This window comes from Ananas comosus, linkage group 5, assembly GCF_001540865.1.
Source record: "Ananas comosus cultivar F153 linkage group 5, ASM154086v1, whole genome shotgun sequence".
NCBI lineage: Eukaryota > Viridiplantae > Streptophyta > Magnoliopsida > Poales > Bromeliaceae > Ananas > Ananas comosus.
In genome coordinates, this window is record NC_033625.1 from 3221393 (window position 1) to 3234775 (window position 13383).

A 13383-nucleotide genomic window follows, 5' to 3' on the forward strand; every position below is an offset into this window, starting at 1 on the left:
ATCACCAACAAGTTGTTTCTGCACCGGGTCTAGGGATGTAGTGGACCCGGTCTAGGGAGTGGCTTCTCACGCTCTAGATTCTCGCAGCCGCGTTATTGGGCGCATCGGACGGCCCCGGAGCTTCCGCTTCTGCGGAGCGCGAAGCAGCGCACACCGTGGGATTCCCACCACGCAGGTGACGTGTCAGTCTCTCATCCGTCCAATTTGCCCCCCCACCTCTCCCCGCTCCCCTCTTTAGACCTTTCCCACCCCCTCTAACAATGCGAAAGGTTGTGTTGTGTTGCGTTGTGTTTTGTTTTGTTGTTATTCTCACCCACCACCTCCATTTCCCTCTCTCTCTCTCTCTCTCTCTCTCTCTCCGTCTCCTTTGAGCGATTTGCTTCGTATTTGAGCCTTTGGTGGCGATTTTTTTGAGGTTTTTGTGGGATTTTCTTTGATTTGGGGGATTGGGACGGGGAGGGGGTCGGGATTAGGGTTTTTGAAAAGAGAAGGGGGTTTATTCGGGAGGTGATCGAGCTGGAGGGAGGAGGGAAGCTAGGGTTTTTCTGCGGAGATTTGTGGTGCGATCTTATGGCGTCGGAGATCACGAAGGAGAAGGGTATCGTTTTCCGCTAAAATTTGATCTTATTTGGTTTATTTTTTGGGAGAGAAAGATCTTTTTTCCCCCTTTTTTATATGACAATTTCCTAATGAGGGATTTATAGTTGCTTCTTACGGAAAAAAGCTACTTTTTTTTCTCCGCACTTTTCGTGATGTCTGTGGGAGGATCCGTTTAATTTCGATTTCAAAAAGTAAACCGTGTCGGATTTGGGTTATTGGTTCACTTTGATCTTTGGTTATGTTTCTCCACTCATCTAGAGTGGATAAAAATTTGTAACAAATTTTTTTTTTTCCCCCCGGTCTAGTTGCGATCCGAGCTTATGTAGCTCTAATTTGCAAAAGAAGAAGGAAAAAGGAGAAATTTATGATTATAAGCTTGTTCGTGTTGTGTACGAATATGATGAGTTGGAGTTTTGACAAGTTGCTAAAATTATTGTAGAAAATAATTGCATGAGCTTTGAGAATATAGCATCTGATGCATGACTTAAGATGTATAAAGCATTTATTCTTTCTTAGGGTATGATATTTCATTGTTGGGTGCATTGACTTTTTCCCCCTTTTTTCTTTCATATAGATGTGCAAGATGTGGTGGAAAATTTGAAGTTGGATTCTAATTCTAAGACTGCGAGTGGTGAGATGGTATGATGATATTTAGTTTAGTTATGATTAAATCTTTTTTGATTGTACAGTATGTTGGATTAAATTATATTATAGTGCTTAAGTTTTGCCAAATTTGATTCATTGGCTCTATCTTTATCCATCTCTTTCTATAGGCTGGACAAAAAGATGGGAGCACATCGGATGCGATATCATGCATCTCTTCAGCTGATGCTAATAGTAGCATCAAAGAAAGTGAGGTCGAACAAGAGGCCTTGTTTTCTGAACCGAGCAGCTACTATACCGTGAACGGATTATCTGGTTATCCTTATTCAGGTAAATTCTATCATATGAACCATTTGGAAGTGAAATTATTATATGTCGACTCATCGTCGTGGTTTATTTTTGTCTGTTCTTATGGTGGTGATCTCTAATTGTATAGGCTTTGATGGTTCATTTGGGGGATGGGATAGCCAAACTTTTATTGGAGGAACTGAAGGCTTGGATGTTCAGCACTCTGTAAGTTCTTTCTTTTTCCTTTCCTTTTGATTTAATTACGGTGCTTTGTGAACCAAATATAGCTTTATTTCCCATCTTCCCCAATTTGGTATTGAGTCGGCAATTTCTTTTGCACCTTCGTTGAGATTTTCTTGTGATTATTCGATAGGATGGTTAAATGCTATAACATCCTTTTTGCTGGATGGCCATTTATGAAGAAAGGTGATAGCAACGTGATGACAACTTGTCGAATATGATGCTATGATTTCTTATTTCTCTAGTTAATGTCTTCCTGCATTTATCATTGTGGGCTCTACCTTTCTATTGGGAAATATTAAAGAGTTGAAGAGTAATTGCCATTAGCTGAGCTGTTCAGGTCAAGGACGTTGAGGGAGAAAACTGGGTTCTAAGTGCTGCCTGCTGCCTATTTGGGCTTATCCTTTTCTTCTACTTTCAGTTGTAGAATGTCCAATAGAAAAGTCTGGAGCTTTCTACTGTGGTGGGAAACAACAATGTAGTTTTGACTTGGGAGCAGAATCTCCAATTTGGATCTTCTAAATCTGCTTTAAAGAGAAGCTTTTGCTAGGGTTATCAATATAGTATTTTCTCTTAATACAATTAAAATACAACATCATTAAGCAACGCTACACCCTACGGCAAGAACAAACAGGCTCTAAGTAGTAAAGAAACATTGAAAAATCGGTTTGCTCTTATACTTTTGGAACTATACAATATTGAGCTGATCATTGATTATCTTATATAAACATGTCATTTGTTATGCTTTTCAGACGGCAGTTATTCTACCTATCAATTTGTTTTTAATTCTCTTTTTTAATTAATTTTTCAGGCTAATCAGGTGGACAATGGTTCTTTTGTTTACTACTTTCCTGGCTTTCATCCTGGATACTCTCCTTACAGTCCAGTTATTCATGGAGCTGTGACTAGTCCTGATGGACAGTATATGGGTCAGCAGCTCTTCTACCAAAGCCCAATCTATTCCCAACCACTTGCCTCTCCAGGGTTTGTTTCTCAGCCAGTTACTTATCCTCCGGAATTAATCCCTGCTTATTCTTGGGATTCATATGCTCTTTTTGTCGATGGGATCCATGGTAATGGATTTGGTGGAGATACAACATTTCCATTTTCAGGAAATAATTTGTCTCCCCAGGGTCATGCACGATCTCCTTCAAAACCTTCACCCCAATCAAAGTCGAACTCTCTTGAAAAGAAAGGAGCCTCAAATCAATATCTCAAGCCTGTGAGTAAGGTACTGCAATGTCTGCAATCTTTGTTTCCTTGTACATAACTAAATAATCCTTGTAATCTGTGTCTTTTCTTGGCTTTCAGCCCAATGGTTCTATCGCCAAAGATGTACCACCGACTAACAAGGTTTTGTCATATGCTGGCCAAGGGAAAATTCGGCTGCTGTATCCGAACAGCCCTAGCAATACCAAGGAAAGTGGAAGAAATGGTGCTGGGACTGAGAAGCTCAACGGAACTAATACTATAGCACCTGCAGATTTTGATTCATTGAATGATCAAAAAAGTGGCCCGAGAACCACTGTTAAAAACTCAGGGATACCCGAGGTTGGGTCGGGTCAACCAAAGGATCCCGCCAAGGAGAATGACAATAGCAGCACCATGAATTTAATAGTAAAGAAGGATGAATACAATCTGCCAGATTTTCCAACCAAGTATGATCATGCGTTGTTCTTCGTGATCAAATCATACAGTGAAGATGATATCCACAAAAGTATAAAATATAATGTTTGGTCGAGCACCCCAAATGGAAACAGGAGGCTTGACAATGCCTTTCAAGTCGGACAAGAGAAGTCCAGAGAGAAAGGCACCAAATGTCCTGTCTTTCTATTCTTTTCTGTAAGTCTGGGCTGACTATGTTAATTTGAATTTTGAAAACAGAGTACAAACAAAGAAAAGTTTTCACTATGTTGATCTAATGTTTTATCTCAACTATCTGTCCATTCTCCTCTGCTATAACATTCTAATTAGCTTCTGTTCTTTCTTTTACAGGTAAATGCAAGCGGACAGTTCTGTGGTCTAGCTGAGATGATTGGCCGAGTTGATTTCAGCAAGAACATGGACTTTTGGCAACAGGACAAGTGGAATGGTTATTTCCCTGTAAAGTGGCACATAATTAAAGACATCCCTAATCCACAGTTCCGTCATCTAATATTGGAGAACAATGACAACAAGCCTGTAACGAATAGCAGAGATACACAGGAGGTATGCTTCTTAAGCTTCTGCTTTGTCAGATAAATTCCAGTGCAAGTAATTATAAGCAGCGAATAATGGTTAAAACCATCTACGATTATCAAGCAAATTTAAGGGCTTTTAATAGATTTTCAGTTAGTTGTGCAAGTTATTTGTTTTCTGTCTCAAGCTTCTGCGTAGATTAAATCAGGTTGTTTGAAAACTTCCTCGAGTTATAACCTATTTTCAACTAGTATTTGTTTTCTCGGGAAGTAAATATCTATGCAGAACCTGTTCCTGTACTCAGCAGTATTTCTGTGTACATATCTCAGGTTAAATTTCCCCAAGGTACAGAGATGCTGAGCATTTTTAAGAGCTACTGTTCTAAAACTTCCATATTGGATGATTTTGCTTTTTATGAGAACCGGCAAAAGATACTCCAAGAGAAGAAGAACAAGACTTCTGCCTCAAAGTTGGAGCTTTTAGAGGTAATCTACATTCTTTTCAAATTTAATTGGCTTGAAATATCTCCTGTCATAGCTTTTTTGTTTCTTGTGTCGGCATCATGATAGAATAAAGGGATTGCTATTCTAGACACTTGAGTAATCTTTTTTATTATTGCTCACTTACTAGTTCAATCGCTGTGTACCAAAATTCAGTTTTCGTAGTTTCATCCATTGGTTTCCTTCGTTCCACAGTTTCATCTAAAGGGTTCTCTTCTTTGCCGTAGAAATGAATTTCTCTAATTTCTCTTCTTGGTTTGGTTTGGCCAGAAAAAAACTACTGAAGTAACTGAAGTTCCAAAGCCCGTTAGTGTCGACTACATAGTTTCAGGCGTACAAAAGATTGATTTAAATGCGACTAAGGCCAAGGAGGACCTCTCAGCTGTTGGTGTTGTTAAGAAATGATTATGACTTCTGAAACTCTCTGCGAAAGAACAGTAGTTTTTTGGGAACAACTTCAGAAAAGTAAATAAAATATTCTTCTTGAAGCCCGTTCAAGCAAAAGCGAAGATGGATGAAGCTTCATCGCAAGACCACCCATGAGCAGTGTCCCTTCGATGAATGGGTGGTCGGCCGTTCATCCGTCTGATGGGTCGAAGAAGAAAACTTAGGTGTACTGTCGAAGTTGATTGTGCAATTTTCTCTTTTCCTGTTCCTTTTTTTTAATTTGATGCCCCCTCTACTTGTTTTTGCCTTTGGGGGATCCTTTGTTTCTAATCTTTTGAGGGCATCTAATCTGGTGGGAGATCTTCTTTTTGGGTGGAGGGGAAGATGAGCTTTTGAAAGTGATGGTGCCCTTTTGATGCCTTTTTAATTTAATGACTGGTGGTTGGGTTAGGTTAGGTTCTCTTTTGTGGGTTGCGAAAGCCATTCCAGTGGCTTTCGCAAGATACAAGCTCTATAGCTTGTGGATTGTTGTGTTGTAAAGTATGACAAAGGGAGTTGGCAAAGAAAAAGCTCCCCAGAAAAACAAAAAAACAAAAAAAGGTGAAATGGATGTCTTCTTCTGCTTCATTCTTTTCCTGGGAAATTTGCTTTTGACCCCTGCTTGGTGCCAACACAGTTCTTGCACAAATATGATTTATGATTTCTTTGTTAATCTCTTTTTCAGTATAATTATGTGGGAAATTGCTCTGCAGGACAGGCTTAACAAACACTTATGTATTTTTGCTTCTTATTAGTATGTGATGCTTAAATGAAAGGTGGGTAATAAGATGATAGCTTTTTTTTTTTTTTTTTTTTTTTTTTTTTTTTTTTTTCTTTTTTAAACTATAATGTGTGTCTAAGAACCAGAGAATGCATCAATCATTGTGCAATTAGAATATCGTGAAGGGTTAGCTAATAATTCATGACTTGTATTATTATATGTTTCCACGCACTATCATGGGGAATCAGAGACTGTAAAGGAAATTTGTTCAATTAATATATATATATGCTGTACGAAGTGTAAATTGATATCTACATGTATTAGTCTCACCTTTTTAAAATTTTATCTCGGATTATGTTTGAACTTGCCCCATCTCTTAAAAGAGTGATTTTATGCATAGCTCAAATAAACTAGATGAGTAAGTTGTCTTTTATGTGCATTGGCAAAACCAGTTATTGAAATGGCCGAGCAATTATTATATAATAGAGAGCGATGTGTATATCATAAATAGAACTATAATCACAGTTGTCCTATTTAAATAAATGATAGATGCGTTACGATTTGATATATGTATTTTAGTCTTTTAGTCAATGAGAATAGAGTTTTCCTCAAAGCACAAATTAAGCCTACCTCTAGAGGTGAGCTTGAAGGATGTACTCTCTTTTCATTATTATATTACTATTATTTATTTTTTACGAACAAATTTTTTTTTCATTCGGAGTCTATGGCATTGAATTAGGAAAGGGGCTTCATGGAGCCCCTAATCAGGTACTCTAATTTTAAGTATTAACATATTAAGCATTGCTCCAAGTAATAGTACGGATAAAATTATTATCGACTAATTTAAGTACTCTAATTTAATGTACCTTCGAAAGTTTGTAATGGGCATAGCATATTACCCAGATTTTGAATACAAGTTTGCATGGCAAGCAATTGGCGACCTCCTATCATTTACAGCAAACTTGCTTCTTATTCTATCCCACTATTTTTATTCTTATTTATTTATTTATTTATTTATTTTTCTATGTGGAGCACAAGACAAAAACATGTCATTGTAACATCCACAGAGGTATCCCAAACTGCTGCTATTTAACGTGATCCTCAAACCACATACGTAATTACGTATACGAATTTGCTTTCGATTAAAAAGATTCCATTAAGATTCAGATATTTGGTACTTCTATATTGAAGCAAAAGGAAAATGAGTGGCTACTGCTTGTCTTTTGAATTATCTTGATGGCGATTTGCGAGAAACTGAGCTCATCACTCCCTGATTTGGCGTCGTTGCTTTGGCTTCTTTACTTTTTAAGCATTTTATTTGACTTCACTACGCGAGGTAACGAAAAGACAACAGATATGAATTTATGCAATTAACCACTTATTAGAAATTTACGATGTTATTACTGGAATAATTGCTCTCGCAAATAGTCTAAACATTAATTACTTAGATAGAGCACCATCAGCCTCTTCACTCGTGAGGTTTAAGTTATCCCTTTTGTTTACATTTCTCTCTATTTCCTAGTTTAAACTCTGTGAATTATGAATTGGATAAATAAAGCATGTGCAGGACCACTTTAGATCATAGAAGATGTTGAATCCTGTTATTACACACTATTCATCTTCTAAAATAAGTTTCGAATAATCAAAATTAGTTGCCGTACAACACGAAAAATAATGAGTCAGCAATGTTTTGTATTTATACTTCCGTTTACAACACTGATTCTGAGATTTAAGTACCACAAAATGGCTGTTTTAAATAGTAGGAGCAGGGCTTATTCTGATTTAGAAAATACCAACCAAATCAACAACATTGCTAAAAGTCGAATGAACATAAGCCCTGCTAGACACTCAGGTAAATTTTCTCAGTATGTGACCGAAAATACCATCTACTAACATGACATATTATTAGGATGTATTTCTCAAGTAATTCCACAAGTGAGCTTTACCTGTTATAAAAGATTCAGAAATTATTTTCTCCCTCCCTAGATGTTCAGTAGCATCAGAAAGAAACATTCATGAAATGTGCCCATACAAACTACATTAAGACAATATGAATTATAGAAAAAGAAAATTAACAAACAAAATTGTCATACAAGGTGGCGCACATCGCTTTGACATTTATCTTACCCCCCAAACAAAACACATATGATTCAAATAAGTGTTACACTTCTTACAAAATAAAAACATGACAGATGTGAAAAGGAGTGAGCAAATACAAACTTTGTTGCGTGCTAAGAGCAACAATCCGACAGTCCTGCGAGTACCCCGCACTTGAGAAGCAAAGTGTATGCATTTCACTTAATGATAATAACTCTATAATCGCAAAGATCAGAGCACTTATGACACTATTGCTCTCAAAGGGAAAATGGTAAAAGTTCCTGGCGCAGCTCTTCTTTAAATAAAACAGCGCCACTCTAAAAATACTCGAAATCAAGGTAAGAAGAACCACTAGAGTCGCACTTCCCTTCTGAGGTAGTAACCCCAGAGACGATAACAGCCTCTGCCGCCTTCTTCTCCTTACTAACAACAGCAAATTGTCCATAGTTCACGGGATCTGGAACATGTGGCGGGCTGGCGCTCCTCACCAACGCCCAATTCACGCCCTCAAAGAACGGATGCTGCTTAATCTCTGTCGCACCCTTCTGATATGCGAACCGTTTTCCCGGATCCTTCACAAGTAATCCGCGAATAAGATCCTGTGCAGCAGAGCTCACAGGTGGAGAATCCGGAAATCTTAGTGGCTGCCCTATAACATTGAAAAGCGTGGCGCGGTTACCCGACCCCTTGAAAGGGGTGTTCCCGTACAAGAGCTCATACAGGAAAATGCCGAACGTCCACCAATCAACTGCGCTGCCGTGCCCCTCTCCTTTGATGATTTCTGGTGCGAGGTACTCGTGGGTCCCGACAAATGACATTGACCGCGCGTTCGTGGGCTCTGCCATGAATTCCAAGGACGAGCGATGGCCCATCCCAAAGTTGGATCTTGATTTGCGGTGTTTCTTTGGGAAAATGCGGGGGAGGAATGCCGATGGTTGGATGCAGACCTGGATGATGCTCCCACCGTCAAGCATGCCTTTGCCACTGCTGTTGATGGCAGAGTGGACAGAAGAGGATTTGACAAGGGTCGGGCTAACGGAGCATTGCAGGGAGAGGTCAAAGTCAGAGAGCATGATGTGGCCCTCTTCCCGGACCAGCACGTTTTCCGGTTTCAGGTCACGATACACGACACCAAGCATGTGCAGGTACTCAAGCGCGAGCAGCACCTCGGATGCATAGAATCTACTTGGAACAAAGAATATGAAAGGAATAAGGATCTCCACAATTCGAGCTAACCATAAAGAATTTCTGAATAGAGGAGGATTGTAGTAAAGGGGTATCAACTATCAAGTTTGGATGGCCACCCAAATTAAAGTGGCAAAAGTTCACATATGAACACATTCTACATGTTTATATACATGCATGACATACTGAGTATTCCATAATAACAACTCCATGCGACAATTCTATCAGTTCATATATTGGATTTGGATCATATGAAATCAAATTGAGACATTGAATGCAACAAAGAAAATCATTTTCCTTCCATTCTTTTACTTCCAATCATGATTTACTATTAAATTTTTTTGATTAACTACAATATTAATACCTGATGTTCGACTTTGATTTCAATTTCATCCTCGTTTTTTCAATTGTAACAAATATAGTCCCTGAAATTTATTTTGCAGGAGAATTGTGTTGTTTGTTAGTCTGCCTTGTGGTAAAGGCACCACATCAGCAATATCTTTTTAGACTTGCTTTGCTAAAATCAGAACTGGAGAACCTAAAAGCTTATAATAAGTCCACTTCCTTTGCCCACAAGAACCTTCAATATAAACATCCATGCAACTATTCCTGTGTCTCTGTTATAGATATCCTAGCTCATTTATCTAGACCTATCAACAGTACTCTAGAAATAAACGTTTTATCAAGGCAACTGATAATTTCCCTTCTCATTACCTAGTTCAGAAAATGATTTCAAAACCACCACAAAGTTTTAGATCACAAAAGCAAGATTACCCAATCATTTTGCACTCAGAGAACGTGAAAGTTGTGACCTGAAGAATAAGTGTTAAAGAGAAGGCCAAAGTGCTGAAAAGATCAGAATTCCTTTTCCCAATTAAGATACATCGCAGCCTACAGACTCAGCAAGCTTGAAGTACACAAGATAATAGAGAAACATCTCTCTTACTCAATAAGCACCAAAATTCTAGCATTAGTATAGCACAAGAAAATTTAGCCATAATTAATCTGACAAAGTTGCTTATATATGCAGCAACAATTATATAGATATAGGAAAAGAAGATACAGAAAGAATAAGTACAATCACCAAACAAAAGGAAAAAAAGAAGTCTCAGCTTACCTTTCAAGAAAGAAAATAAAGGCTAACTCTCACAGAAGCAAACTATCTGCAGAGAAGATTATTTTTTAAAAAAGAAGAAGGAAAGAATCTCACCTAGCAGCTTGTTCAGTGAAATACTTATTAGGCTGCTTCTGTCGGAGAGAATGGAGGTTCCCACCATTGCAGTACTCCATGACCAAGCAATAAAACTTCTCCGACTCAAAGTGTGAGTATAACGTTGGCAAGAAGGGATGATCGAGAAGGCTCAGAATCTCTCTCTCTGTCTGTGCCCTAATAAGCTTATTTCTATTGACAAGGGATGCCTTATCCATCACTTTCATTGCAAAAAATGTACCGGTTCCCCTAAGTTCAACAAGATAGACACTACCAATATCCCCATATCCCAATCGCTTGAGGAGCCTAAAATGACCTAAACTAAGGGGTGGGTCTCTAGAATTAGCCAGTTGGACGGCCTCCCAACGGCAATCACCACCGGTGTGCCGTCTTATGTTTGGCATGGGAGTGTTACCATCTATGCTATCACTCCTATCGCTACTGACACTGGATCTGTTTAGTGTGGTGTTGGAATCAGTATAGTTTCCAGCGCTAGTCATTGTATATGCAGTAATTGTATGTACTTCTGTGGAGTTTGTGGTTGATAGTGAGGTAGAATTTGTTTCTGAGATTGTCAGCAATTTGGGACTTGGACATGCGGTTGGGTAGTGACTTGGCCCACTTGGGTATGTATCCAAATTCTTCAAATAAAAAGCACTGTCGTTGTCGATTGTTTCCAAATTTGTCTTGTTGCTTGATGGTCCCTCATATGTTGCTTCTGGGTTTGCAAATGATCGAGGGCTTGGGCACGGACTAGGGAAGACACGAGAGGTAATGTCATGTTGAGAGCATTTTGTAGATTCCAGGATGGTACTTGCAGTCATCTCCATTTAATTGTAATTTAATGATGTGTTGTTGCATGACATCAAATTCACCTGAAACATTGAGTGGACAAGTAATTAAATAGGCACACAGCATGTGCAGCTTGGTAAATAACTAAGACAAATTTAGGCTGAAAGGGTTTAATCGTTATATAAAGAGCGCAAAGAAGCGACCAACGAAGAGATGTTTGCTGCGCACAACACATCATATTGGAAGAGGAGAACCAAGTTGCACAGAGTACCATAAGAATATTAATAAGTTCTTGGCAATTAGATTATTAATTATTTCTCTTCAAAATTTGCTGTTAACCGACATCAAAACTATAGCATAAGGTCTGAAGATCAATTGAATATAGCATAGCAAGCCCCTATTAACTATAATTTTGGTGAAAATGATTGAAATCATTACGCGCCAACTACTGCCTACTAGAATAAAACTTCGAAAATGATAGATTATCATGAAATTGGGGTAAAAATGCATCCCAACAAACCATTTAATAGATAAAAGATGAAAGCACTGCACAATTTATTATGCTTAAAATCAACATTCATATTAAAACACGTCCGAATTAAAGGACATAAAAATGCTGAGCAAAACTAGAAGCAAGATATTGAAAGAAAATAGCAAATTTTGACAAAGTAGCATCCAAGCATACACACTTAACACCTCTGCAAATAGTATATGATCACGACGAACATACATAAAAAGCTAAGATCAAAAGTTACTACCAATCGCAATTCACAAAACATTACCGATTAAACAATATCTGCACAATCCGAAGCCTCACACTAACCCTAACCCTCCTCCACTAAAACCACAACGAGATCTCTCCGACGGAGAAGGTCGAATCGGAAACTCCCATAGCTCTCTCCCCGAATCCAAAAGGGGGGAAAGAGTGAAGACGAAGAGGAGAGAGACGCCCCGGATAAACCGATGTGCGTGATCGAATACATTGTTGCTAAATTTAAGGGGAGAAAAAAAAAATTAGATAGAGGAGAGACGTGGGAGGGTGAACGGAGAGATGAGGGAATTGGTCGTGGAAGAGCACAAAGAGAGAGAGAGAGAGAGAGAGAGAGAGACGAGGGGGAATGGGCGAACCAATTTTTGGTGGGGATGGTCCCCAACTCGAGACGATCAACTTCGCTTGCTTTCAGATTCGTGCCGGTTTTGTGATGGACGATGGATGTGGTGTCCGTGTCCCCCACGAATTAAGAGAGATTTGAACAAATAGGAATTTTAATAAGTGTAGTATATATAGATTGAGGAAGGATTAGAGAAAGAACCACGTGGAGGGCTAAATATTGGATGGTGCATGAGTGCGAGATGCACCGGGTTCTGAAAGAAAAAAAGGGCAAAAAGAAAAATAAAAAAAATTGATATAATGCAAGTGGGGATGTTAGTTGTAACCTCCTTGTATCTAATTAATTACTCGCAATAATCAGTGAACGAAAACGGATTCGGGCAAGAGGCGAGAAAAAAAAAAAAAATGATCTGCCCCACAAACGTTTTTTATCCGCTCCGAATCCGACTTTAATTTTCTCTATATATAACCTCTCAATAATGGCACATTTTTTTTTAAAAAAATTATATAATATAAATCTTAGGTATTTGTATATCCGAGATTCAAAATTTAAAATATAAATTATTTTATATTTTTAAATAAATATTTTTTTAAAATGAGGAAAATTAATAATTTACTTTTTTTTTTTTTTTTTTTTTTTTTTGAGAGATATCTGTTTTATTTATTTTATTTAAAAATAAGCTTAACTGAAAATATAAATCAACTAGAATTTAAATTTAAAATTTCGTCATCCAGCGATCCTTTTTGCCACTTGTTCGGTTCACATTAAAAAAAACACATTTATGACTCTATAAATAGAGGTCTAAAACCTAACCCTAAGTCAATCTGTTCCTCTCCGACTCCCACTCGGAGCCGACACATCTCTCCTCCCTCAAATCTCTTCCTCCTCTCCTCCGCCTTCTGCTGCAAGTCTCAAATCTGCTTTCTGCCCTCCCTCAACAAATTGATTTGCTTTCTGCTCTGAACAAATTGATTTGCTTTCTGCTCTGAACAAATTGATTTTGTTATTGAATGTAAAGGAAATGATGGCATGAAAGTAAAAGGTCTGAGTAGGAGAGCATTGCATTCTTAACCCAAGGTAGAGGGCCCTCGCCCTTGCTCGAGTCGTAGCACTGCGGCTCTCGCAACCTCTTCTACAACAACAACAAATATCTTCTTGTCTTTTCCATGCGTAAGCGTGGAATCGGGGTCGGAGTAAAAGGCGTGGGCCGCGTCCGGAGACGTGGACGCCGGCCTAGACCTCTCCCTACATTCCGATCAGAGTCCCTGCGATAATCCAATGACTATCAATGCTCTCCCTCGCTGATCAAATCCTTTAGTCTGATCCTTTCATCTGCATTCACTTATTATTGCCTAAATTGTTATATACTTATATTGGATTAGCCTATTTAGATTTCAAAGTTTTTCGCGTCAAATTGTCGACACCAAAAAG

At 38.4% G+C, this 13383-nt stretch overlaps 2 protein-coding genes across 4 annotated transcripts; one reads left to right on the forward strand and one right to left on the reverse strand.

Annotated features, from left to right (window-relative positions):
• LOC109710437 (YTH domain-containing family protein 1-like) lies at positions 253 to 5508 on the forward strand. 2 transcript variants are annotated; one of them, XM_020232991.1, is made up of 9 exons: positions 253 to 598; positions 1175 to 1239; positions 1374 to 1533; positions 1640 to 1716; positions 2543 to 2953; positions 3043 to 3573; positions 3727 to 3939; positions 4239 to 4394; positions 4680 to 5508. In XM_020232991.1, the coding sequence occupies exons 1-9, from the start codon at positions 571 to 573 to the stop codon at positions 4812 to 4814; spliced, it is 1776 nt and encodes a 591-aa protein (XP_020088580.1). In that variant the 5' UTR covers positions 253 to 570; the 3' UTR covers positions 4815 to 5508. The 2 variants fall into 2 exon arrangements, with proteins under 2 accessions (XP_020088580.1, XP_020088579.1); XM_020232990.1 differs by having other exon boundaries at positions 254 to 598; positions 2543 to 2962.
• Positions 7612 to 12057, reverse strand: LOC109710090 (serine/threonine-protein kinase RHS3-like). Of its 2 annotated transcripts, none has more exons than XM_020232520.1 (3): positions 11969 to 12057; positions 10049 to 10923; positions 7612 to 8835 (listed from the first exon to the last, which is right to left on the reverse strand). In XM_020232520.1, the coding sequence occupies exons 2-3, from the start codon at positions 10876 to 10878 to the stop codon at positions 7971 to 7973; spliced, it is 1695 nt and encodes a 564-aa protein (XP_020088109.1). In that variant the 5' UTR covers positions 10879 to 10923; positions 11969 to 12057; the 3' UTR covers positions 7612 to 7970. The 2 variants fall into 2 exon arrangements, with proteins under 2 accessions (XP_020088109.1, XP_020088108.1); XM_020232519.1 differs by lacking the exon at positions 11969 to 12057 and adding an exon at positions 11623 to 11959.